This window comes from Neopelma chrysocephalum, unplaced genomic scaffold, assembly GCF_003984885.1.
Source record: "Neopelma chrysocephalum unplaced genomic scaffold, ASM398488v2 Primary Assembly neopelma1_43, whole genome shotgun sequence".
NCBI lineage: Eukaryota > Metazoa > Chordata > Aves > Passeriformes > Pipridae > Neopelma > Neopelma chrysocephalum.
Window position 1 is genome coordinate 8,147,543 of NW_020897702.1, and position 26,769 is coordinate 8,174,311.

The following is a 26,769-nucleotide window of genomic DNA, read 5'->3' on the forward strand; positions in this document are numbered from 1 at the left end:
CAGTCCTGTTACACCAGGATATGCACCGGGAGATCAAAGGCAGCCCAGGCTGCCTGCTGCTGGGGTTCCTGAACAGAGAGAATTCCAGGTAACTTCTGGGGAGAGCTGTCTGGGAAAGTTATGGCATTTCTCAGCTCCTTATCCAATTGTATTTGTTAATGCATTGCTCTATTATTTGCTGTCTCATATGCTGTACTTTGATTACAAAAGTGCATTTTCAAGGAAGTTATCACTTAAGTTCTCTTATAACTCCTCAGCCTGAATCGTACTTGCTTCCTGAAATGTTCCTCTCCATTGATTGCATTAGGTTTCAATGAAAGCTGCTGGTGGCTGCACACCCTGAGAACTGGCTTTCTGCTATACAGTGATGATGTGCAAAATGCTGCTCTTCACCTTAGAGTTACAAGGACCATCGGTGGTGAGAATTGTGGTGTCACCTGCTAGAGCACTTAACAGTGGCTGTGACTTTTGTGATGGTACCAGTTTCCTTTGTGTTCGATTATTGGGCTCTTTGTATTATTTTTGTGCTTAACATGTAGTTCTTTCTTCGTTGCTCTCTGTGCTCTTGGGCACACAAATAATGCTGTTATCTAATAAAATAGTAATTAAATCTGTCACACATGCCTGAATGGTGGAGAGGGGTGAACTGATCACTCTCACTTAAAGCTGTTTTCCTTCTGCTTACAGACTGGCCTGTCCTGTGAGACCTGAGGAAAAAGGGCTGTTTGAAATGATAGAAGGGACCTAGCCTGGAGGTGGTGCGTCCTCACCAGTGTCCCGGCTTGGAAAAGACACATTGGAAGAACGTGAATACAATGTCTGTTTTTGGGGGTCCAGAGACTTCTTCCTGTATGAGAATAGGAATCACGACTTTTGTGACATTACTGTCTTCAGCCTCTGGCACAGACGGTGGTATCCAGGGAGAAGCCAAGTCCAGCATTTCATAGGAAAGCTGATGTCGGCCAACTTTGATGTGTAACTAAGGTACCGACGCCCTATCTAAACTGATCTGGAAGCAGATTCTCTTTCTAGAAATAGTGCTATAAGGAAACAGTGTTTGATAAAGGATTAAAGGTTGTACATGCTACAAAAAGAATCAGAGTAAATGATATATTAAAAGACTGCTGCTTGGTTTCAGTTATTGCTTTTGGACTAAAAAAAGCCTTAAGAGTTAAATGAATAAGAAAATACTTTCAGGCCCTAAAATATATGACAAAAAATAGGAAAGGGGGGTGGGGGTTAAAGAAAAAACAGTAGTGGGGATTGGATTTATGCTGCAGTAATTAAGAAGAACACAGAAGTATTGATTACCAAGAGAAAAATGATCTGAGCCAGTGACAGCTGAAAAGAACTGGAAGGAAATAACATTGGGGTTATTAAGCATAGGGGAAACCACAGCTGCAGTAAGCTTTCCGTTGAGGTCTGTCCAATTGAGGTGGAAGTTATGCTACAACTACCTGCTGTCTTAATGTAGCCCAATAAAAAAATGAAAACCCACTAATGAATAATGAAAAATTAATTTTTATGTGATGCGATTAACATTGGCCTGTAATGTATCACCAGGGGTTTTTCAGTGTTTCTGTAGCTATTGTTAAAAATTGTTTCAAATTAAATAACAGGATGTTTACTTTCTGTTTCTTGAAATCAACAAGGCAGTGAACATGAATTGAAGGCTGGAGAAGAACCTCACCCAGTTCAAAAAGGGCAAATGCAAAGTCTGCAGCAGGAACTGAATTAATGCAGTTTTTTATCCTGAGCACAGACTGTTTGCGAAGTAGCTTTGCAGAGGCTGATCTGGGGCCCTAAAGGAAGAGTGAAGATGAAGGTGTCCAACCACATTCTAGCTCCATTAGAAGAGCACAGCTGAGCAAGGGCCAGGAGAGCAGTCTGTCCTCTCTGTTCAGCATGTCTGAGACTGCAGCTGGAACACTGTACACTATGACCAGTTCTGGGCTCCTGAAGACAAGATATATTGGGAACAAGTCCTGTGGAGGCCACTGGGATGACCAGAAGTTTGGAGCACAGGAACTACTACGGGGCTGGGCAGCAGGGTTTGCTCTGGCTGGAGAACAGGACGTGGCAGGGCCTAAGAGATATTCTTAATCCAGCTGTGTAACAGAAGGGGGTAGGGAAGATGGAGCCAGACTCATCTTAGTGGTGCACAGTAGTGTTTCAGTGTATGGAAGTGTTGCATCACACTGCTTATAGAAACAGTACAGGTCATTACTGTGTTAATGTAGTTACTTGGACTCCCCGCACTGTGGAACCATTGGGGGTTTTCTGGGAATCATTTTGTTTCAGGAAGGGTGCCTGCAGGGGACCTGGTCTGTGGGGTTCTCTTGTGGTTTTAGGGATCTTGATCCTGCTCTTCATAGAAAGAACTATTCCAATATTGACACAATAGACGTCACAGATGCGGGAAAGTAAGGGACCTTTCAAAGCTTTTAAATGTCCTGTGCAAGCTTTTCCAGACAGATTGTCTCATCCAGCTTTGTAAAGCCTTTTGGAAAAAAAACCTCTGTATGTCAGCACAGCCTTTACAGGCTGAGGCTCTGCGCTGTTACTGCTTGGGGCTGGGAGAGCAGCTTTTCTCCCATATGGCTGATTGTGTTCAGTGTAAGACATGCAACTGCTGTTAACAGGCCTAACTGGGCTTTTCTTCCCCAAAATTAAAGATCCTTTTTAAACCTTAATTTTTCCTGCTGCCTCAGTCCTCCTCAAATTTGTAGTCCGTGGTGTCTTTTGGCTATTTTTAGGATTTTTCCGAACTTTTATTTGTCCTTCACTTACTCAAACATTTTAAGACATTCACAAGGTGAAAAATATCTTCCCCCGTGCATGCCCACGGCTGCACCAGTAGCCATGTGGCCTTTATAGTTATCTTGCCTTCAAAAGGGCAAGACTTCATTACGGACTCCAGCAAAACTAAACAGTGCTATAGGAATGCACATGCAGGATCATCACTGCTCCTATGCTCCTGGGCTGCCACCACTGACAGACTGACCTAAGGAAAAAGACGTTACAACAGCTGTTTTCCAGTACTGTAAGGGAAGGCAAATGGCACTAACAGACTTTGAGCAAGTACAGACAGGCAGAACAGTTTGGGACAGTCCTCCTGCACTTGGAGCAATCCTAGCTGGCTAGGATGGCAGCTCCATTCTGTGCTGTTTCCTCCACATGCTGGAACAGCTTTCTTAAATTTAGACTGATCAAAACCCATCTTGTTTTTGAAAAATGGGTGCAGAAAGCACAGAAGACCTGTGACACAGCTGCATCACCCACCAATCCTCAGGACCTGTGAGAGAAGCCAGGAACACAAGTGCTGGTGATGAAGCAGGGGAAGATAATGAACCCGAGCGTTCAGAACCATTTACTGCCATTGCAATTCATAGGAACTGCAGCTGCTGATGCAGAAAGAAGAAACTGAGCAAGTACTTCAAAGTATTTCTCCACATTGCCTAAAAAATTGGTTTTTATTGTAGCTACCTTCTCTCCAGCCTTTGTCCACTGAAACATTTTTTAGCCATTGGATTAAAAAAACCAGACAAAAAACATGCTTCAAACAGCTTTTCATATGCCTTTTATGCATCTTCAGTAGCAATTCTGAATTTATATTGCCAACTAAAAGACAAAGATAGCTGCAAAATATCCATCCTTTAAAAGCATCCTAAACCCAAATTTTCTTCCCATGTTCTGTAGAACTCCTTCCCTCCCTCTCCAGTGCCTCAAGAGAAAAGACTAAGCAAACCCCCAAATCTATGGCCTTTGACAAACTGCTTGCTATATCAACTCTTGGAGCATTACTAGACATTTTTAGGTTACACTGTACAACAGTTTCTAAATAGCATCTATATCATATGGACATTTGTTCAAAAACCTCTTATCCCTGCCTTGAAGGGCTCCACCATTTCCCCAACAGAGGAGCACACACACACTCTGCTATTCCATGTGGAGTGCCAAAGTAACAGAGGGAGGGGAGCCACGACCATGAAAACTGTCACTCCAGCATAAGGGAACACGAGTGTCCCCTTTCCTTATTCATCATCCAGGGTTATGCACAGTGACTAAAATTACAGCTACACAAAGTCCCAAGTGCTGGCAGTGACACACCTGATTCTCAAACAGAGCTTTTCATGCATTTCAGGTGTTCACACTTGGCGAAGTGAGGTATCTAATGTATTTCAGAGGTGGAGGTACGAAGTCTGTACAAAACCCAAACTTGTTAACATCTCATCAATACTGTCTGCAAAAAGATACACAACTATTCCAAATCAAAACAGAAATGAGTATTTCTATGTCATGTTGCTGTTCTAGTTTTATATAGCTTGATGTGACATTCCACAAAATTCCAAGTGTCCTTTGTTCCTTACTCATTTGGCATCTCCTAAATAGGAAAGATTAAAACTTTCAAAACCAAAAATTAAAAACTCATTAATTGAACCTTATATTAAAGAGTCACAGTTCTTTGAAGGATAATTCATACATCTGCATCATTGTGATGATGAGCACTCAAATACATTAAGAATTTATGCACAATAGTTTTGCTAATAATATAGGCACATAGTGGCATGTAAACTACACCTGGCAACTAGAACAGCAAAGGCACGATGTGGTTTGGTTTCTTTTTTTTCTTTTTTTTTCCTTTTTTTCCTACTTTTCAAGATGTTGGTTAATTAATTTACAAAGAAAAATATCCTATACTCCATGCAGAAGTATTACATTTGTATTTTACAGCACAAGACCATTACAAAACTGCTGTCATCTGATAAAATGGGTAATTTAAATAAAATAATAATAATTAAAAAAAATAGCAGCTCTTTGCACTGAGGAACTGAATTTCTGAATTAAAGGACAACACATGTTCTCATCTGTCAGGCTGAAAACATGTGAAATTCTCTATGTATCTTCTTGTCTACAAAAAGCACTGCCTCTACATTGAAGGTAGTTACACATTTTCTGGTTTGCTGTTTTCAGTTTTGTTTTTCCAGATGTCACCTAAGACCTCAAAAGTTAAGATGTCTGTAAAACTACTAGCTGCTCCTCTAATACAAAAGTAGCTTTAAACACTGATACAACCAGGAACCTGACTGCAACTCTCTATGACTTGAGCCTATTCAGATGTCTTTGTTCACGCCTGCAGTTAACTGTGTTAGTTCAAAGGGAATCACTCTAAGCACAACTGCTGTCTCATTGGGAGGCAGGAACAGTTTTAAAACAGAACACAGCCCTCAGCAATTTGAAGTTAAATCTAATGCAGTCATTTTAAAGTGTAATTTCCAAGAATATGACAGTTCTGCATTTCACATAGAAACATTAGGGTAAGTAGAAAACTTCAGTTTACAAATGAAAAAGATCTTTCTATTAAAAAAGACATTTCATGTAGTTACCTTAAATAGTTCTTATATGCACCATTCCACATTGTGGAAAAGCTGAAATATGCAGTCTGGACTCCACAAGTAAATTAAAACAAAATTATATGTATCGGCACAAATACTTACATCTACATCTGTACAAAGTACAAAAGCTGACAACCCTGTCCCACTACTGCAGCACATTCAGCTGCTCTCCAACACACTTTCCTACATGACTGCAGTGAGCAACAGTGAGCTGGGAACTAAGTCTTAAGAGAGTGGTGCTATAAAGTTCCAAACTGCTTTGTCAGTCTCTGAACAGAGGAATCAGAAGTATATCCAGAAGTGTCAGTCCACTCAACATGCTCGCAGCTGGGAGGTCACTGCAACTGCACTCTGTATGCTCCTATTAGCAGCTTTACCTGCAAAAGCAAACAAAGGTTTCATTTCAGCATTGTTCATGTCTAACTACTGTGTTAAGCACCTATAATGTAGGAACAGCACAAGAAAAGGCACAATTGCTAGTGACTGAGAAAAAAAAAAATTTATAAAGTCTTTAATAAAATCAGTTTATGGTAGCCCTGCTGAGCTATCAATGGCTTGTAAATAGACTCCAATAGAATAGAAGTGCATCAGGTGGTGTCTGAACAAGTCAGCCCCAAATCTGAACTAGACAGAGACATACACTTCCATCTGAATACACTTTTTTCCCCTTAAGAAAACTCAAAAAGCACAATAAAATTTAAGAGTCTAACTTTTAAATCTGAAAATGTGGAAAATTTACTGATGTATCTTCCAATGATGCATCTTGCAACATGTAGTGGGGAGTATTGCCCAAGTCACCTGTAAATGCAACAGACTGCACAGACTATTTAAAAGCAGAGTGCATACCCTGGTAAATACTTCCAACACACAAGCAAAAACATCTGTATGCAAAAAAAAAAAAAAAGGACACTCCATGTATCCTTTAATCATTAAATTCACAATATAGATGGGGAAAATGTTTAGCTGTAACATTAGTTATCCTGGTGCATAAATTATTCTGACTGCAGCATAAAACATTTAATTACAACAGAGCTAATCCTTGGCAATGTTCCTGAGTTCTGGCAATGTCACAGGATGGAACTGTAACTGATGGGAATTGGGATGAGGAGGCAGTGGAAAATCCTTAGTTTTACATTTGCAACATACAACTATAAGGATTTAGACTATGGAAGAATTATTATACAACTAAGTAACACATACATTTAATTTTGAGAACATTTTGTACCTTGGCAGTAGGAGCGTCTGCCAACCGTATGAAAAGCTTGTTAGGACCTACAGTAGGACTGAAGGAATAAATAAAGTGACTATCCTAAAAGGAAAAAGAAAATGGACAAAGTTAATGGCAGGATACAGCTAAAAGAGCATTGTGAGAGGACTCATAGAACACAACATTTTCACCATGCATTTTTTTTGAAAGAACGTTGCGTATACTGCAAAGAACCTTTGGTGCAACCACTGAGAAAACAAAGAGGACTTCAAATTGCGCAGAGTGATGCATTTAATAGATTAAAAAACCCTCAGAAATTAAGCATTAGAACTATGAGGTAGGTTGTTAAAAAAATATTTAAGAACTTATTTGGGTCAAAAGAGTGAGAGACTTAGGTGAATTTGAGAGTGACACAGCTTTAAATTCAGAATTCTCACCAGCCTGTTCAAACCTGCAGTTCTGAAGTCCTGGAACACACGGGTTGAGGTTGGAAGAGACTTCTCAAGGACATCTAATCCAACCTACTGCTCAAACCTAGAAGGAGGCTGTCCAGCCTTTTAAGTCATAAATTTTTAAGGAATCTAGTATGAGCAAGGTTTGTAGTCCTCTCCACATACAAAGAAAATTAAGTTTCATTTAAAAAAAAAAAAAAGACGATAAAAAAATGCTTCATCACAGTACTTGAAAGCCAAATTACAGCACTGAGATTTCCCAGGCTGCTCCATGAAGATCCATGAAGAATTTATGAAGTAGTTTTACAGTCAGTTATACAAAAAGATTTACCAAAAATACAGGGAGCTGGAATTTGTCGTTTAAAACCACAGCTTGTACACTGCATGGTCCACAAAGCCGAGCGCTGACTTCTTTACCACAGAAATTTGCATGGAAAATAAAGAGAAGTAGTCCAGATCCTGAAAGAGAAAAGCAATTCAGTCACATCAATTTGAAATGAGATCCATTATTTAGAACTGCCTACACTGAACCTTTCTAGACAGTCTGGTACAAATATATGTATATATTAAAAAATACTAGAAAAACCCCATTATATAGTATATACAAAACCCCAATGGATTTTCAAAGCAACACGCAGAAATCCCATTTCCCAAGCCAGTGGATCCAGAAAAAACTGACTTGGTCACTAAGTTAAGGTCTTTTGGCAGCAGAAATAATTTTATGTGGCTACTAGAAAGGAATGCAGAATTGAAACAGCAGTCCTCAGCACAGTTCACCTCTGTGGCTTCAGGTTTACCTACAGAGAGTTATGGAATTTAATACGGTTTGGGTCTAGTCAAGAGAACAGGAAACCGAGCCCAGTCAATTATAGATCCTTATGAACTGCACCAAAATTCAATAATCAGCAACTTTAAATACCCACAAATGCCTCATTTTAATACATAAAAATTCTATAAAATAGGATACTTATAATCCAGAACTGGAAGACTTACGCTACAGCTCTGAACTACCAGAAAACTGGGCAGACACTCCACTTTCAGTCTTCATTTAAGTGGAATCTAACAGTCACGCTAATGTATTACTTCGTGAAAAATCGGTATCAGTATATATTTCCCTGATATACTCAATAAAAATGACTCAACTAAGCCAAGCAAGAGAGTACAGTATCTGAATTCCTGAAAGAACGAAGGTAAACCATTCCTTTCCTATAATGCCTGTCACTTAGCTAATGTAAGCCATGAACAGAAAGAAGCTGTGTATGTGAAAATTAAAAAAAAAGCTTAAAAAAAGAGATAAACACAAGCCCTACCCAGGATACAAAGCATAACTGCTCTCCCTATGCTCCATGATCAGAGCATCCTTCATGTAATTTACTGCAATGTCATACAAAAATAATTTTGCATAGTAGACTCTAAGACATACTTAGAATGCATTGTTTTACCTTTTTTAAACAAACAAAAACCCCACCACAACAACAAGTCTCCTACCTTCTGGCACATTTTGTGGAGGTCTATAGTGAAAATCTGTGGAGAAGTCTGGCCCTTCACAGAGACGATGACAGGCAATTGGAAATACTGGCTCCAGCAAAGCAAGACGAGTTTCAAAGTACTTCCTGATAGTATCTTCTGCTACTCTTGAGAGCCTGGAAGACCAAACAAGTGAGGTCTCTACTTCACACAGCAAACTATTTCACCAGGCATAGACATAGTGAGAGCTGACACAAAAGGAAAAAAAAAAAAAAAAGATTCTAGACCACCTTTTTAGATTCCTGATTTTCAGGAGTGAATTCCTTCATCATTAGCATTTATGCATAGACGAACCCCAGATTCCACTGCTTTGTTACTAAAATACTTTATCAGCAGATTCCAATGCTTTGTTACTAAAATATCAGCAGTCTGTTTGTGAAATGCATTTATCAGGTCCACAAAAATAAAATGGTAATACAAATGCATTGCAGCAGATTAAAAAAAATTCCAACTAGCCACAAATTTTGAAGCCTTTTTATGTAGAAAGATATCCCTTAAACATCAGTTTCTACCTGGTGGCTAAACAGAAACCAACCTGGCTGATTTTTCAACCTGACTGCAAGTACAACGTAAAAATAAACAAGTCCTTGTATAATTTTACTGGCAATACTACTGGAAAAATGCAGTTCCCAGTTAAACTCTACGAATATCACAGTGAAAAACTGGCAAGAAAATAGCCAAGTTAGGCTTTCTTGTTTGTTTTTTTGGGAGGTTGGGGAGGTGGGGACAGTGAGCAGCCTAGCCTTCAGAGGGACCACGTTAACCCTTGCATTTGGCACCCTTGCTCGCAGGTTACTCAGTGATCCCCTTCAGAAAGCCGTTTGTCAGAAATGGGTTTTAAATCCTTGTGCACAGCAAGGGTCTCGACTATTGCAGCTTTATAGCTTTTATTCAGTTATTATTCAGAGCACAGTTTCCTGCCTTGCTAGCCAAGATTATCACTTGCAGAAACTAAAACTTAAGCGTTTACCTGGAAAGAAACCCCAGGAATTGTCATGCCAAACCGAGCCTGGAAGCGCATCTAGCCTAGTTTCCAGTTGCTTGACAAAGTTGTATTAAACAGTCGTCTTTTTTTTGGTACACTGTCCTATTTTCCAGCAATATGATTTAGAGGTATCCAAAACTAGAGACTACAGCCAAATCACCTCTCCTTAGATCTACGTAAGCCGTTCTAAAATCTCATGCATTCATGACCACAGCATTCTGCAACGAGATCCATAATTCAGTTTTTCTGTGCAAAAATATTCCTCCACTTCAAAGCTATCACTAAATCATTTACTAGGAGGGCCCGCAGAACCTGTCTCATGGTTTTGGGTTATTGTCTGTTGTTGTTTTCTGATTTTAGATTTTGAACTTTCAATCATTTTATTTTCAGCTCCACTATTACTGTATTATTCTCCTTTTTGACTGACAAAAACCGCTGAACTGGTATTTTCAGGTAATGAGTCTAGAAGCTTCCTCAATTGGCAAGAGCTGTGTTACTCCTTGTATAGTTCACATTACCACAGTAATACCCCATGGACATCACTTTGCAATTATCAATATTTAATTTCAACTGTCACTTCACTGGCAAAATTACATGGTCAAGGTCTTGCAAAACTCATTATTCAGATTAGACGAAATGGAAGGTGGCAGATGTTAAATAGGAAACAAACTGAAAAAAGCATCAAATAGCGAATGAGTGACAAAGTGTCAATGAACTGAACAGCAGGTACCAGATCACTTCTCTGCATGCTTGCTGTTGCCTTCAAAACCTTAACTCACAAGTCACAATTTTCTTCCCTAGGGAAAAACTAGCATACTCCATTTATCCATTTCAGCTGCCCCTGCCCACTTTAACAAGCTTTCTATGCTTGAAAAATTATTATCAGTTTTCATGCTTTTAGCACTTTTTTTCCATTTAGCCCCATACAAGAAGAAAACATTTCTTATAGTGTTCACCTGCTCAGGACAAAAATTTGATGCAGTGATTTACAATACCTCAGACAACCTTTACATGGCATTAAAAAAACTTTCACAATGCTTTCCTCCCAGTATGAAACTGGATCAGAACACATTACTTCAGCAAAAATCAGGAGCACAAAATCTAGCTGGAAACCAGTCACTACTGGTGCACCCCTGAAGTCAGTACTGGGTTCAGTCCCATTTAAAATCTTCATTCATGACCTGGATGAGGGGGCAGTGCACCTCAGCATGTCTGCAGATGAGACAGACCTGGCACTCCTGGGACCTTCTGGTGTATCTCTGTCATCCACAGGAGACCTCAACAGGTCGGACAAATGGGCTGACAGGAACCTCATTATGTTCGTCACGGAACAGTGCAAAGTCCTGCCCCAAGTACCAGGACAGCTGGGAATCACCCAGCTGGAAAGCAGCCTGGCAAAAAATGACCTGGCGGACACAAGGCTGAACCTGAGTCAGCAATCTGCTCTTGCTGCAAAGGCAGCCAACAGCATCCTGGGCTGCATTAGGCAGAGCAGTGTCACAGGTCACAGGACAGGATCGTTTCCCCTAACTCAGCCACGGGGAGATCACACCTTGAGTACTGTGTCCAGTTCCAGGTTCCTCACCACATGAGAGATGTACTGGAGAGAGACTAATGAAAGGTCACAGAGATGATGAAGGGACTGGAGCATCTCTCCTAACAGTAAAGGCTGAGAAAGTTAGGACTGTTCAGCCTGGAGAAGAGAAGGCTCAGAGGATCTTAGGAACTCCTTTATGAAATTACAGAATCATAACAATACAGAATGGCTGAGACTCAAAGGGACCTCTAGAAGTCATCTAGTCCACTATCTCTGGTCAATGAGGGCCACCTAGAGCTGGTTGCCCAGGACCCTGCCTAGATGGCTTTTGAAAGTTTCCAAGCATGGAGACCTGATAACCCCTCTGGGCAGCCTGTGACAGTGCTCTATCACACTCAACAGTAAAAATGTGTTTCCTGATGCTCAGAGGAAGCCTCCTGTGTTTCAGTTTGTGCCCACAGCCCCTTATCCAGTCACTGGGCACTACTGATAAGAGCCCAACTCTGTCCTCTTTGCCCTGTCACTTTAGGTGTTTTTTGATAGACACACATTGACCATTACAAGGCAGTTTCTGTCAAGATAGGTTTAAGATGTCAGCTGATGGGAAACGCAAGAGATCAGAGCCAGAAAACAGCCAGGGCTCTCTAAACACTAAAAGAGAATGAGCTTGAACTACAAACTACTTGATAGATTATTTCATACTATGTTGATGAATCACTAGGATTAAATCATCATGAAACAAGAGAAAAATCTTGCACTGAAACAGTGTTCTTCCAGCACTAACTACGCATTCATGGCAAAATCTCACCTGCTGCAGAAGTCCTGAGACCCTGCCTGAGTCTTCTCCAAGTTTATAGATTGTTGGTTTTGATTTTCTGCCCTGATACAGTAACTATCAGTATTCCTCCAAACTGATATTTAAAGAGCTTCCTCCTTCTCTTTGTCTCAGTTTAGCTCAGTATATTCTTACATGACCATATGACATCAACACTTCACGTATCACATACACTGCATTGCTCTTCAGTCATTCTGCTGCATGATAAAGATTTTTATTTCCATCATCTACTGGCATGAAAGCTTTATCCCTGGCACTCTCAGTGCACAGCTGATTTTGAAAGGTCCAACAACACCCCAACTATCTGCACTGATTTTTCAGTGGTTTTGTTTGGTGTTCTTTTGTTTGATTTTTTCCTATGCTTTCTAGCAAGGTATTATATTTGGCATGCCCTACTAAGAGTTTACATTCAACTGTCCAGTGTTTATACAGTTTTTAGTTTTCATGATTGATGAATGAAATGATTTCATGAATCTTTTACTTCTAGTAATTACCTTTTCCTCCTTTCCATCTTTTTACTCAGTGTTTGAGCAAGTGTATGCTGATTCTGGTAGCTCACATAATTTTAATTTCACGTGATTTATTAGTTAGCTTTCTGCACAAATCAGATCTGTTTTCTTTCCTGAAATTTTCCCCTCTTCCTCATAACTTCAACCAAAACTATGACATGTCTAGTGTTACAAACTTCAAAGTAGTTTACTCACGTTTCCAAATGGCTCCTGAGCTGTTCATACACCAGTATGTTATTACATTGTTTAGCATAATGCATCGCATTGTTCTGATTCTTTGACAAAATGTTACAATCTGCTCCGCTTTCAATCATAAGCCGCACGATATCAGAATTCCCTCTTTTACAAGCCTGTGTAGAAAGGGAGAAGGTGGAAGGATAGAAAACAATGACAAATCCCTGTCAGAACACAGCATAATGTGACGATAAGCAGAACTACAGAAATTAATTAAAATCCAAAATTAGTTACAATCCAGAAGACAAGTTTAGGTAGTTGGTCTCTAAATGGTAACAGAACCAGAAACTCAGGAACACACTCCATAATTATTTTATCTTTATCCAGGCAATATGACACATCTGATCCCACAGAAGCAGCAATGCTCAGGATTACCAGTGGACATAATTAGAAAAAAAAATAAATAGATAAAGCAAGCCCCAAAACTTCTGTGAAAACATGCAATCTGCTGGAGTTCAGTAACTGTAAATTTCGTTGCAATTGTTTACCTGAATAAATATGTTTCTGCAGAACTATTTGGAATGACTAAAGTAACACTTCCAAGTGCCTGTTTCTAGGCACCTCAGTTCAAATGGTATTTTGGGTGTGCAGTAAATTAACAGAATTTGCCCCAGATCATTATTTAGCTATGTTAGACAGTCACTGTTATCCACTGCTTAAGTGTCCAAGGCTGTTCACTGTGATTTACCCCAAGAATTTCAGGGTATGTCAACCAAAGACTTAGCAAAAGCACAAGGAAATCTAAAAAAGTGTTACTTAGAAGAATGCAAACACATGCTCTTGGTCTCTTGTTTTCAAATGCTTCACCCAGACAAATTAGGGAAAGTCACAAGTGATACAGCTTTCTATCTCTGTAAGGCCTTTCAGAAGTTAACTTCTGAAATTTGTTTCCACTCTGAACTTTTATTTGTGCCTTCAATCCATAATCTTCCATTAATAAACCAACCAACCAACCTATCTCCCTCAAACCAAAAAAACCCACAAAAATCCCACACCACCTCACAGAAAGGAATTAAGTGCCAAGACTTCTCCCCCCCTTAAAAAGTATGATCCAACTCCTAACATTAGAGTGTAATAAACACACTGATATGTTTATCCACACAGGGCTAAACTTGTTCCATAAGTTACTGGAAATGAAGATCCTATTCCTTGTGTAGCAAAACAAATATCCACAGTAAGTCACTGTAAGCTGCCAATTACAAAGTATGTACAGCTGTGCATCAAATACTAACAAAACCTTTAAAAACAATGAAGGTCAAAACTGAGGTTCATGGAGGTAGCCAAATTATGAAGAGATTTTGGACTGAAGTGGCTGAGGAAACCACAAGTGTGATGTTGTTTTCTTTAGAGCAAATGTGAATTCCTCACAGTTCTTAAGCCTCGCAGAGAGTAGAAGAGAAACAATACCACATTGTCTGGACAGAAAACCTTTTGTAACTCATCTGCAAACAAACTGTATAAATAGCCTACATATAAATACAGCAAGTTTATCCAAAGGGGAACTTTGGTGAAATTATTTGATACAAAGAAAAAATTATTAAGAGAACAGGCTGTTTTAGGAGTCTTAGAATTTTCCCATTACAACAAAATAAAAAAAATTTCCTTTGCGACCGGGGGAAGAGGTGCAGAACAGGCAGTGGGAAGGAGACTGAAAACCAGCTATTTTATTTCTGGCCTGCAAAGAAACGACAAATGTCAATCACAGCAACACCCAAGGGAAAGATTTTCCTTTCTGGAATTTTTCTCTTCCTGCTGACAATCTGTTTATCTCAGTTTAAAGACCATATCTGCACTTCTTTGAGCCAAACAACAGAAGAAGAAGATGAGCCACAGTTAGCACTGCATGCTTGACAGCATCTACATTTATTGTTTAGATATTACAGTACATGTAAAAAAAAAAGGATTAAAAAAACACTGCTTGGAGTAACTATGAATAGTATTGTTATTTCAAATGTAGTATGTTCCCTAATTGAACTCTAGAAATATGTTTTTATGTTTTATTAGTTTGCCAAAAGTATTTACAATTAAACTGTGTCAGGACAAACACTGAATTTACCTTCATTAAGGCAGTTTCACCACTGCTCTGCCGTGTGTTCACATACGCCCCAGCTTCCAGAAGAATAGCTACTGTTGTTAAAAAATTCTGAAAAGAAAACCAACCCAAAACCAAAAGACAAGGAAGTAAAAAATATTCTGGTTTTGTTTCAGAGTATAAAATGACATTTACTTAAAATCCACCCCTAAAATTCAAAAGACGAGTCATTACACAATTAACACTTTTCTCTCCCACAGCTAATAAAGAACAATTCATACTCAGGCAAGTAGGATAACTGTAAATATTCGCAATTCTTACTTTTTTCTAAACCCTGCAATAATGAACATTATAGGAAGAAAGCAGTGTGTTTGCATTAGTCACCAAACTGGAGTCAAGCTTCCTTTTGGCCTTCTATATACTGTATGTGGGAAAGCACACAAACCAACCTGAACACCTCAGGTTCAGAGGAGGACACCTGTGAACCTCTAACTTACTATGATTTCACTAGTTTAGCTGGTCTTAGTTTGAGAAGACCTTGCCACTGTATCCATTGCCCAACTTTTAAACAGTAAACCCTACTTAATCAGAGATCTTCTCTCTAAGCCTTCCCAGTTTGGATCCTGTGTAGCCAGAGAACATAACAAGCAATTCTAACACCAGAACTTCAGCTCCCATGACAGACTAAAGTTCAAAGAGATCCTTTGCTTCCACTTTTCCTCCTATGATATTCTCTACTCAGGATAGGGTTTGTGATCAGAACTTATTTACGCTACAGTAACCACAGCTGTTGAAATCATGCATTTAAGGTCACTCTGCTGTATCTTGCTAACTAGTTCGAGGCACCATCGAAAGGAAATAAATTGTGTCCCACCTTTAAACATAAGTAAAAGAGCCAAGAACCACAAATATGACAATAACCAAGCCAACCTTTTCAACTGCATGTATCAATGCTGTTGTTCCATTTTTCTGCCTGCCATTAACTTTAGCTCCTTTCCTGATTAGGATCCGCAAAAGGTCATCATGCCCACCAGCAGCAGCAAGCATTACTAGGGTCATTCCATTTGAGTCCTGTAACAAGAATCATTGCCATTAAAAAAAATAATAATTTAAAAAAATCAAATACTTCAAGAAAAACCAAAGCTGCAAGACAAGAACTGCAAGTGTGTCAACAGGTTTCCCAAAGATTTCCCTGGCAGAAGAATTCACACATGCATGGCTGCCAGATACTGACAAACTATCACCTCCCACTTCTCTGGTCCAGAGGTCTCAGTCTGAGCTCCATCATCTGCAAAATTCGCAACATTCTGGGGACCAGAACAAGGAGGAAAACCAGAATGAACCAGGAAGTCAGGCAGTAAGGTATTTGAGGGTGGGCATGACAGCAAGACAGTGGGGAATAAAAATCAGCAGCCACTGGAAAAAAACCACTATGGCTCAAATCAGTTGCTACCACTACAGAGGTTCTTGATTTTACTAGGGTATAAAGACACTTCTGTGAGTGGCCAGTCTCCTCACTCCCTGCATTTTCCACCAGACACTGCAATTCAAAGAACACATGCTTGTCTCAGCAGTTCATTTGGCATCTTTTCTACTATACTACAGAAGCCTTAGGATAATGTAGAGTTCTCAAAATGGTACACAATACAACTATACGAGATCATCAGTGAAAATACTGGTATCAGAGATTTTAATACTAAAAAATGGAACTACAGTACTATTTCACAGGAAAATAGATCCTTGAAAAGAAAACCCAGTAAGAACACAGATGATGGCAAACTGGAAGAAAATTAATTATGGAGTAAAGTGGTCCCAGTGTGCCAGAGAGAACTTTCAGGTTTTCGGGGTTTTTTTTTTTAGATTTATTTTTTCCTCCACATATAATGTTTCACATATTTTAGCCACTTGACCTAATGGTTATCATTCCTTATAGCATGCAAAGTTCCACATTTAATATTCAGTTAAACACAGTGGGCAAATTGGCTGCAAATCCAGTTACTGAGACAGTTCTATCAAACTTGATTTTTTCTTTGGAAGACATGGATAACAAATACCGAAGCCTCTAAGTCTGTACTCCCTTTTGTCACCTTGTGCTTTTTTATCAAGGTGAAATACAACACCAAAGGGGAAAGCTTTTCAAACAAATCAAAATTTGTACCCTTCCCTCCCGCTCCAATACTTCTATTGCTGAAAAATTACCTCCTGATCCAGATTATATTCTTCATTTGAAGAAAGTGCCATTTTCACTGTCATGTAATCTCCACTTTTAACAGCATCCCTCAGGAGAACTAGAAAATAAATTCAATGCACTTATAGGATATTTCCCTTTGAAATGTCAGCTAAGAAACACTCCTTTCTCCCCGCAAATACTCACTGCTTGATATGGGTTTTGTTAATACGCGCTTCTCATCTTCTCCATCAAGATGCTTCTGGAATTCTTCTAGTGTCAGCCATTCTAACTGCATGTCCATACCCAAACTCAGGACTTGTTGCTTGCCATCTATCATGTATTTGATTTTATAGATGAAAAAAAGTAAAACAAGTAACAAATAACTTGTAAATTTCCAAACCATTGCTTGCCATTGCTTCAATGATCAGCAGCTTAACCTGCTTTTACTGCTTTTCATTCAATCATGATTATCAAAGGTGGAGTTACCTAGTTTTCCTCAGTTCATTGTCACCAGAGTAGTGAAGGAATTGATCTTGAATAAAGTAATCTAGTTTTTCTGAGATCAAGAGCAGTAACACTTATGTTCCATTATACTATTAAGAATACAAATACAATCTAGACATTTTTCTGTGTGTATCAAATAATTCAGTTCTGGTGAAAAGACTTTTGCTTCATAAAATAAAAGCAGAATTCCTTGTTTCTGGTGTGTGTGTTACAAAACTATACAATATCCACCCTCATAGAAGTAAGAGGAGAACATCCCGAAGTGTTGTTACCTTCTCTCTTTTAAAGTACTTACTTTTTAGGCTCTTCTGTTCTTTTCTGCTTTTTTCTTCTTTTTCAGACTCTTTTCTTTGAGATTTTTCTTTACTTTCCATTTTCTTTACTTCTTTCTCCTGATATTGATATCAAATTTCAGTGGTAGAAAAAAAACGGAAAATAAACTTCTTTCACCACTCCAACAATAAAATATATTTACAATTAATATTACTGAAACCTGTACGCAACAGACTTGTGGACATTCCTAAGAAAATAATTAAATAGGTGAGTGAGGAATTAAGTCTATGAAGGTTTCCTCTCTAAGAGAAGAGGTGTTACATCCAGCACAAAACAACTTCAATTAATATTTTTACACAGCCATGCAAGGTCGCTCTATGGCACGAGGTGCAGATATGACAAAAACAGCATTTTGAAGGAAATTCAAAATTATGAACTTTTCATTTGTTTCAAATACTGAACCTGAATAAAATGTAATTATTTCAAACTATTTAACAATTTTGTATCACCAAATCCAAAGCAGTTATGACAACACTGACTTGAACCTCAACTGAGAAAACTTGAAATCTGGACACAAAAGGTGCTAAATTTTCCAATTTACACATATAGAATGTTATAGCAACAGTAATTTGTGAAAAAGACACTCAGAAAAATCCACCCAAACTCATCCACACAGAAGTTCAAGCTTAGCAATACCCAATATCACAGAAAAAAATTACTGTAGATACATAATCAAATTCGCCAAAATAGGGTTCAAGTGCCTCTACCAAAGTTTGCCTTTCTCCTCCTGTAATCATCTCTCTCCATTCAGACAGAAAATTCAACTGCAGAGTAGGCAGGACAAGGCTCCTTGGCATGGTTTTGTATCGGCCTCCAACACTAACCTGGAATAGCACTGGCTCTCTGAAAAACTGCCCCAAAAGAAGTCCTCACAAGAACTACAGACTGTATTCATCATTAAATGCTACCATTTCTCTGACATAGGAAAAAACCTTATCAAAATACATTAGTTTCATGTATCATAATGTATTAGCAGAGCTGAGACATTTAATTGTCTCTCGCCATCTCCCTTTCCTCCACAAAACCTCAGCTTCTGATCCCTCACATGATTAACTAGTAACACAGACAGCCGCTAATCCTGGCAAATGCTAAGTATTTAGGAGGAAACCTGTAACTTACTAAAGGGACTACTGGATATTTCGCTACAGTGGGGCTGGTAAAATCAGTAATCCTGAATTGTAGTCCAAATTTCTAATAATTATCAGATGCACAACATACACATTTATTTTTGGAGGTAAATCGAATGAAAAGAAGGGTTCAGCATGCAAACTGATTCTAAACAGAGAATACTGTGCTATAAATTGACATGATGGTGGTTCTATAAGCAGAGTTACGCAAGGAAAGGCAGGTAGCTGAAACATACACAATGCTTTTATTTGAAAAGAATAATCTGCTTGGGCCAACAATGTAGTGAACAGAAAACCTCCAGAACACACCACCAAACCTACCCATATAAGTCCACAGCTGCCCCAGAGAGTAACTAACCAGTTACAGAAAACAGTGTTTAAGCTTCCAAAACTCAAAAAAAGCAAAGAGCAGAATGCCTTCCTTGCTTCCTTGGTACCTTGGAGCATGACCTTCCATGGAGCGCAACCACAAGAAAAGCATACAAACAACCCACTGAAAGTGCTGGCTGAAGAGCCATAAGTAAACCCACTTTCAGGGTGGCAGGATTTTTATACTACTGGTAAACAGAACAGAACAGAATTCCAAAGACTGATCTGATTATCTTCTCTGATACAAATGCTATCGCCTTGAACAATGAGTACAATACTTGGGTAATAAAGGGCCATACCGCTTCAGGTAATTAAATTACCTTCTGAAACTGGGGTATGCCTCATAGTACTTGCTTGTTTTCAAGAGCTTTCACCACTAAGACCCTGCAAAAACACTCTTCTGTGTAGCTCTACTCTGAGATTATGCCATGGAATTCTCTATCTCCAAATGAACTTACGTTAAAGGTGGCCTACTCCATACACACAAACATAAGCAGAGGACTGCTGTTGAATCCACAGAAGAAACTTCCCACCATGGAATCATGGCCTCAGAGGAGGGATATAATCCATTAAGTATCAAGATGTTTTGGCTGCAATCCTCTTAAATCAGAACAAGGTTTCTCTGAGCTGCCAATGTTATATGAACTGCAAACTGTATTAGAACAGTCTGAAGCAGCTGAAAGAAGTTATATTCCCAGAAACATTTAAAAAAATTCATTTTTTCATTCAAATTTTTTCTTTCACCTTCACAACACTGCTTTCTTAAAACACTACTGTATTAAATAAGGAAAAACAAATAGTATGGTATTTGCTTAGCTCATTTCTTACAACAGGTAAAACATTTCTAATTCTTATGAAACTGTCATGAAACTAAGCATTTTCTATAAGCACTCCAGGAATTTTGACACAAGACTGCTGCACAATTATCTGGGAGTCTTGGTTTTAGAAGCGATTTCAGCACTCCAGTTCTCAGCTAGGTACTATTGCATATAAGGTATAATGGAACGGCCGGTGTCTGAGAGAGATCAAATGTGTGTTTCAGCTCAAAAGTGCACTTCTTTGTGCAGTGCTGAATGGACTGTTGCTCAAGACTGTATCTTTTACTACACAAGCAGAAAAAAGTCAAACTGAGGCAACTGTTGAAGGTGGGTAGGAACAAAGCTAAAAACAACAGCATGCTTTGGAAGAACAGTAGATTTCATTCTAAGGATACATAACAAACAGGAGAAATTTATCCCTTCCTATTTAAATACACTCTTCTCTCCTAAAGCATTCCCCCTTTATAGCATTGCGAATTCAGAAATTCTCCAGTCTCTCTTATGCATTGTGCAGTGGGCGTTTCTTTAGATTCATGCAGCTCAATACCTTTCCAATTTGTATTTCTGTCTTTGCCGTCCTGAACAGTCACTGTTTGAGGTATCTGTACCTCAAAGTTGATTGATTTTATCCTCAACACCCACCCTAATACCTTAATATTGCTTACCTCCCCAGGTGAATCAATGGTCTTGCACACTCTTTCATCAGCACTTAATTTCACACCCTTCTGCACTGGTGAAGGAGCAGGTGACACTTTCTCCAACTCTCCTGGTACTTTTTCTTGACTTGTTTGTCTTTTGTGCATGCTTTTTTTCTCTGAATAAGTATCCTGAATTTCCACTTTTCCACCTTCCTCTCTATAGTCTTCTTTCTGATTTTTTTTCTTCTTTGTTTTAACCTTAACATCAATACTATCATCTTCATTACTTGCTGATCCATCAAGGTGCCTATCAGCAATGGCATCTTTTTCATCACTTTCTTGTTCCAATCTCTCTTCTCCGCTTATCACCTTTTGCTTCTCGTCTTTATTTTCAGAATTTAAGTCTGAGTTTTCATTATCAGGTCCTTGAGAAAATGTATCATCTAGAGTACCTGATTCTGAGTCAAACTGAACATCTTCATGCTTTTCCCTCGGTGATCTTTTATTTTCTTTATAATCTTCTTTAGCTTTTATTTTTAAATCTTTAACTTCACCTTTTTTTTTCTTGGTTTCTTTAGTATCTTCTTTCCTTTGCTTCTTTGAGTCCTTTGAGTCCTCCTTGGTTTCTAAAGTCCTTTTTTTTGGTTTTGAATCAAAAACCAAAGCATCTGAGGAATTTTCACATTCTGTTCTGGGTTTTTCTTTGAGTTTTGCTGACTTCGACTTTTTCTTCTTCAGGTCATCTGGACTTCTATCCTCTGCATCTTTTGACTTCTTCTTTTTCTTCTTTGGTGAAACATCATCTTTTGTTTCACTTTGCCAGTCACTGTCAGATTCTGCTTCAAATATATCATCGTTTAGAGACAGTTTCTAAAAGATAAAGAAAAAAAAATATTTCTTTCCCCAATAAACTATCATTTTGGTGCAAAGTCTACAAAACTGGTAGCGGTCATGTTTGGGAAAAGTAAATTTTTAAGCACTTTAATCTTTCGGTGACTGCCACAATCATTCCTCATTGCCAAATTGCAAAGTTTGTAAATACAATTCTAGCTTACTTGACCAAGTTACATTACTAACTGCTTGGATAAGAAAGAACACATAAACAAGTCAAGTACAATCAATTATACATCCAATAACCAGATTCCAGAACAGAACTAAATCTGACTCATTTTATACCAAAAATATTTAATCTGATCCTGTAAAATTTACCTATGTTTCCCAGAAGCAGGGTACCATTTTTCAAAAAAGATCCTTACACTTCTTTTTCAAACTGATTGAGCAGTTAAAAATGAGAAAAGAAAAAGCCATATACTGCTTTCTTGCAACTAATTTTTCTGTATTCCTTTCTTATCAAACTTAAATGATAACATGTAAAAATTCATCTATCTGCTACAGAAAGCAGGAGGGTGACTGGAGCAGTGCACCCAGCACTGACAAGACAATACCCATGTGGGTAGGGAAAAGGGGTTATTTACGTTGTCAAAAACAAACTAATATGGCCACACATCCTTTATATAGTCCCATTAAAAATGGAAATAAAGTTTGGATGGATTCAGAGTCTACAAGCAAACTTGTCAGTTAACAAAAATCCCTACCATTGAACAGCAATAACATTAAGTTTCACAAGAAGCAAAATCGTTTCAGATGGAAGAGATTCCTTAAGTCTTCTTAATTCCACATTCCAAATGTCTTCCCTTTTCCGTCCTCCCATTAGCAGAGCCTAGATAGTGAATACATCTTCAGTGTAAGATACTGAAAGGTGAAACACACCTGTATGTCTTTTTTAACAGATTTAGGCTTATTGTCCACAAATTTTTTTCTGAATTCAAGCAGCACTTCTTTGCAGTCTTCCAAATGAACCTCTGGTTCCCAAGTATCATCATCAGAGGTATAACCTTTCCACCGTACTTTATAGAGAACTTTACCCTGTAAGAAAAAACCACAACATTTAATACAATACAGCATAGTATTGCATCAGCTACTTAATTCTTGGGGATCTTTGTGAATATATCATTTTGTGTATATGGAAAGCCATATGATAGGAGTTCAACCCAATGTTGAGATAAGAATTCCCAGAATTATTTCCACCTGCACCACATACTGAACTAAGAAAGCTGTAAAGTGCTTCTGTAGTTGGAGCAGTTTTATCCAAAATACTTGTAATATCTAACATTTGTTTAGAACCATAGCTATAATGTACATCATAAATTCCTGGTCATTTTATCAAAATGGATTGTCTGACACTTAGGAAACTATTATTTTTAAAGTTTTAATATTTATTCTATTTATATTTCAAGCTTGAATTGCTCTTCTTTGCTGAAGAACTTGATATAAACCCATAAGATTTCTAATGAACTAACACCATTCACTTAGTTCTATATTGGAACTCATAATTTATACTTGTAATCAATTCCATTTTTTATAAACTGAAACACCAACAACTAGGAAAAAGAACAAACCACCAATAAGATCAAATTAAACATAGACAAAAATCTGAGTGTGTGCATCTCAGGGGAGTTAATTACAAAGATTTTGGTAAAAGATTACATACAAAAAGCCAAGACCAATTGTTTCAACAGTATTTAACTTCACCGAGGAATAAAACTGCACCTTTTAGTCTCTCTGTAGTTTTTTCTCCTAGATTAGAAAGTATTTTACTGTTAAAAGTAAATGTATTAGCAAATGTACTGAGAAAAGCGCCTTTAGAGAGGCAAAACAGTAGTATTGCTTTCTTTCAAACAGAGTGATAATGCTCTGAAAGACCTTACACTGCTAACCAAGTCTGGAAAAAGAAAGATTCAAAAGAACTGCCATTTGGCACTTACTGTTAAATGTATATCCACATACCCATACATTTTTGCCTGAGCATCAGTAACCCTTGACCAAGTGTATATACATGCCATTAAACTTCAGCAATCAGCTCTACTTACAATCTTCTGTATTTTGCTTCACAGACATATAAACAAATAGCCTATATTCAGACACATTAGTTAAATACTTAAAATTTAGCTTAACCCTACATTCTTGGTTTAGCAATTGTTTTGAAAATCATGTTCACCTGTGTCCTCTTTCTTTCACCTGTGTCCTCTTTCTTTCTTCTAAAGGCGTTAATAATGAAAATAAGCAACAAGTAACTTTCTTATTACAGTCACAAAATAAGTTAGTTTATAAGAAATCTCCAGAACTAACAAGCAAAATGCCCTCTCAAAGCAGGACTAACTAGATCAGGCTGCTCAGAAATCTGCCCAGTCAGTGTATCTATTCAGGTTTCCCCATATTCCAGTTTGTGTCCACCATCTGTCTCTCTCATCCTTTCACTCTGTATACCTCTGATAAGGATCTGACTCTGTCCTCTCTACATCCTCCCATCAAATAGACATAGATACCCCCACGATCTCCCTTGATTCTTCTCTTCTTTCAGCAAAGCAAACCCAGCTTTTAGCTCCCTAACTGTTTTCATAATCCTCCTCTCCAGCATGCCTATGTCTCTTCTGTCCTGGGGTGCTCAGAACTTGACACAGTAAACCAGGTGCTTTGATTAGAGAGGAAGCATCATCTCCCTCAATCTTCTGGCTACATTCTTGGATGCTGCTGGCCTTCTTTGCTGCAAGAACTGCTGACTCATGTTCAGCTTACTTATCTGTTGGTACTCCCAGCTCCTTTCCTTCAAATCTTCTTCCTGGCCAGCTGGGCTCTCACCTCTAGCCCTGGGGCACAGGGTTATTTATTTCAGATGCAGGACTTCTGTTAGCTGCAGAGTTACTGTTACACCCTTGCAACTCAGGTACAAAATGAGGTAGAAGTTCCTTTTCAATTAATTGAGAAAGCTGGATAAAATGAAGTCTATTAGAAACATAACACTGTTTGGCTGTTGAATGACTCTACATCCCATACATGGAGAGTGATAAAAAAATGCAGCTTAAATGAAGACAGGATATTAATTATCACACTAAAGATACAAAGGCAGCCTTACACTCGCCTATCAACATTATTTTACTCAATACTGTTATTTTTTCCCTCTATTTCACTTAGAAATAATAGAACACTTCCAAGCATTTTTATACTGCTGTAGCTTCTGTGTGAACTAGTGATGGGCTAGAACCAACTCCTATGGAAAGGGGTACCACCACGCCATTAAACAGCAGAGTTAAGGTTACGCATTTCCACTGGAGAATATCACAATTTGCTCTGGAGCCTGTAGTTTTAGTGTAACTGTGGTGCAGTATGAAAAGCTTTCTAGATAAACTAAGAAAATACATTTTCAAACTTTCATTGCTTGTTCTCTTAAGTAGGACATGTTAATGTTTTATTTATCCACAGGTCTAACTCCCCAGCTCAATCCCAACCCAGGAGTGCAGTCTCTCATCCTACCACCACTACCAGGTCCAGCAAAACCAGGACTGTGCCTGAAAAGTGTATCTCCATGCAGTGCTCTGTGGTTCCCACGCTCCTGTCACTGTGACACAGGAATACACTGATGCTGCACTGGACAATGGCCAACCCAGTCTACCTGCTTGGACTTCATGTCAGACTTGGGAATCTGCAAGCTGGGAACCACTACTCTAAAGCAGGTTATGTAATACATATTCCACCGAAGGGTAACACACAGCTTTTCCCAGCCATTTTGGAAGTTAGAATGGGCGTGAGTTACCGCCTTGTCCTGTACTTCTGACGCACAGTAACATAGGGCCCACTGCAGAGCAATGGAGAGAGGACCTGATGCATTTGGAGCTCATACCACAAAACCACAATCAACACATGCTGAGTGAACCTTGTTGCACTGAACCAGCTCGGAAACTTTCGCTTGGAAGAGCATGGAAGCAAGACACCCTTTCACCAGCAAATGCCAAGGACATCTTCAAGAGATGGCACTTGATGTATTCTGGTACTCTTTAAAAGTCTGTGGAATAATATGCCTCATCACCACCTAAACCTACAGATTTTAGGTTCCATCGGAGGGAGGGGGGTAAAGGAAAAGAAAAAAACGAATCCTCTTGTTTTCAAGCCTGAGTTACACTGACCAACACTTCATACAGGTAAAGCTATAAATATTGTATAACCCCAGAAGCATAACATTCTTAAGCCATCAACATATTTCAGCTAAGGTACATCACATATCTCATAATAACACCACAAACAACTAAGAAATTACTGATCTGAAGACTCTCCAACCTAAGGGTTTCAAAACGCTGATGTTTTAGATGAAACAGGCAGAATTTTATAGCACCATGTACCTCACTGAACCCTAAAATAAAAATCATAAATTAGTTAAAATAAAAATTTTTCAGACACAAAATCTTAAAAAAAACCCCTCTATGTTAATTATTTTTTCCTATTTGAGGTTTAGGAAATTTTTTAAGAACTTCAACCAGTCTAGGTTGCTTTCAAAGAAAGAAATGAAGGTCTGGTATTTCTGTTTAAACAATGCAAAGATACTACAACTAGTTATTTTAATTGATAGAAGTCTCTCTTATTTTAGGAGGTCTTCACACGTTTTGTAACCCAGTGTACACGGTCTCACCGAACATATCTTGAAACCACCTCTAAATTCTCCTTTATATTCAATGTCTGCTCTCAAACATTTCACATCAAAACACTACTGCAGTTAAGCCGTAAGAGCCAAGATCAATTTAACAATGGAGACAAAAATAAAAAACAAAAATAGTAAAGGTACAGCTTTGGCTGAGGAGACTGAATCTGGAGTAAGGGGCAAAGAGCTTCTTTGCAAAAGCTGTGCACAACGAGTTTTAGACTACAATTGTAACGGGTTACTCTTTCCGCGTGGTTTCCGCCCAGTGTCAGAGATCCGCGCACTCACCCCCTCGGTCTTCACGTCAAGGATCTTCTCCACCTCGAACACGTCCTCGTCCTCGACGTCCTCCTCCTCTTCGCTCACTCCGCCGCCAGCCTCCCCGCCGGCACCCGCCGCTTTGCCCACCCCGCTGCCGTCTTCCTCCCCGTCCTCCTCATCCTCGGCCGCGGCCGCGGCCGCTGCCGTCTCCTCCTCTCCGTCCGCCCCCTCCATCCTGGCCGCCGCCTGGGCTCCGCTCCCGCCCGCCGCCGCCGCCATTTTGAGCCGCGTTTCAAGCGACAACG

General features: G+C 38.9%; 2 protein-coding genes across 4 annotated transcripts in view; one reads left to right on the top strand and one right to left on the bottom strand.

Moving 5' to 3' along the window:
• Positions 1-2,693, top strand: part of PSPC1 (paraspeckle component 1) — a 61,875-nt gene extending 59,182 nt beyond the window's left edge. For all 3 annotated transcript variants that reach the window (XR_003533260.1, XR_003533259.1, XR_003533262.1), the window contains 2 exons: positions 308-476; positions 688-2,693. The gene's annotated coding sequence lies outside the window, so the exon portion shown is untranslated. The remainder of the gene's footprint in view (positions 1-307; positions 477-687) is intronic.
• A 749-nt stretch (positions 2,694-3,442) lies between these two features.
• Positions 3,443-26,769, bottom strand: MPHOSPH8 (M-phase phosphoprotein 8). Its single transcript, XM_027677226.1, has 13 exons — positions 26,492-26,769; positions 22,444-22,599; positions 20,701-21,543; positions 17,684-17,780; positions 17,089-17,214; positions 16,914-17,002; positions 15,645-15,785; positions 14,739-14,825; positions 12,644-12,798; positions 8,544-8,698; positions 7,387-7,514; positions 6,622-6,705; positions 3,443-5,773 (listed from the first exon to the last, which is right to left on the bottom strand). Exons 1-13 carry the CDS (start codon positions 26,741-26,743, stop codon positions 5,732-5,734), a joined length of 2,355 nt encoding a protein of 784 aa, XP_027533027.1. The 5' UTR covers positions 26,744-26,769; the 3' UTR covers positions 3,443-5,731.

Coding starts and splice junctions, on each gene's coding strand:
- MPHOSPH8 (XM_027677226.1), bottom strand. CDS start 26,743: ATGGCGGCGGCGGCGGGCGGGAGCGGAGCCCAGGCGGCGGCCAGGATG. Junction 15,786..16,913: donor AATATAATCTGGATCAGGAG/GTAATTTTTCAG, acceptor TTCTTGTTACAG/GACTCAAATGGAATGACCCT. Junction 6,706..7,386: donor TCCAGCTCCCTGTATTTTTG/GTAAATCTTTTT, acceptor TTTTCCTTTTAG/GATAGTCACTTTATTTATTC.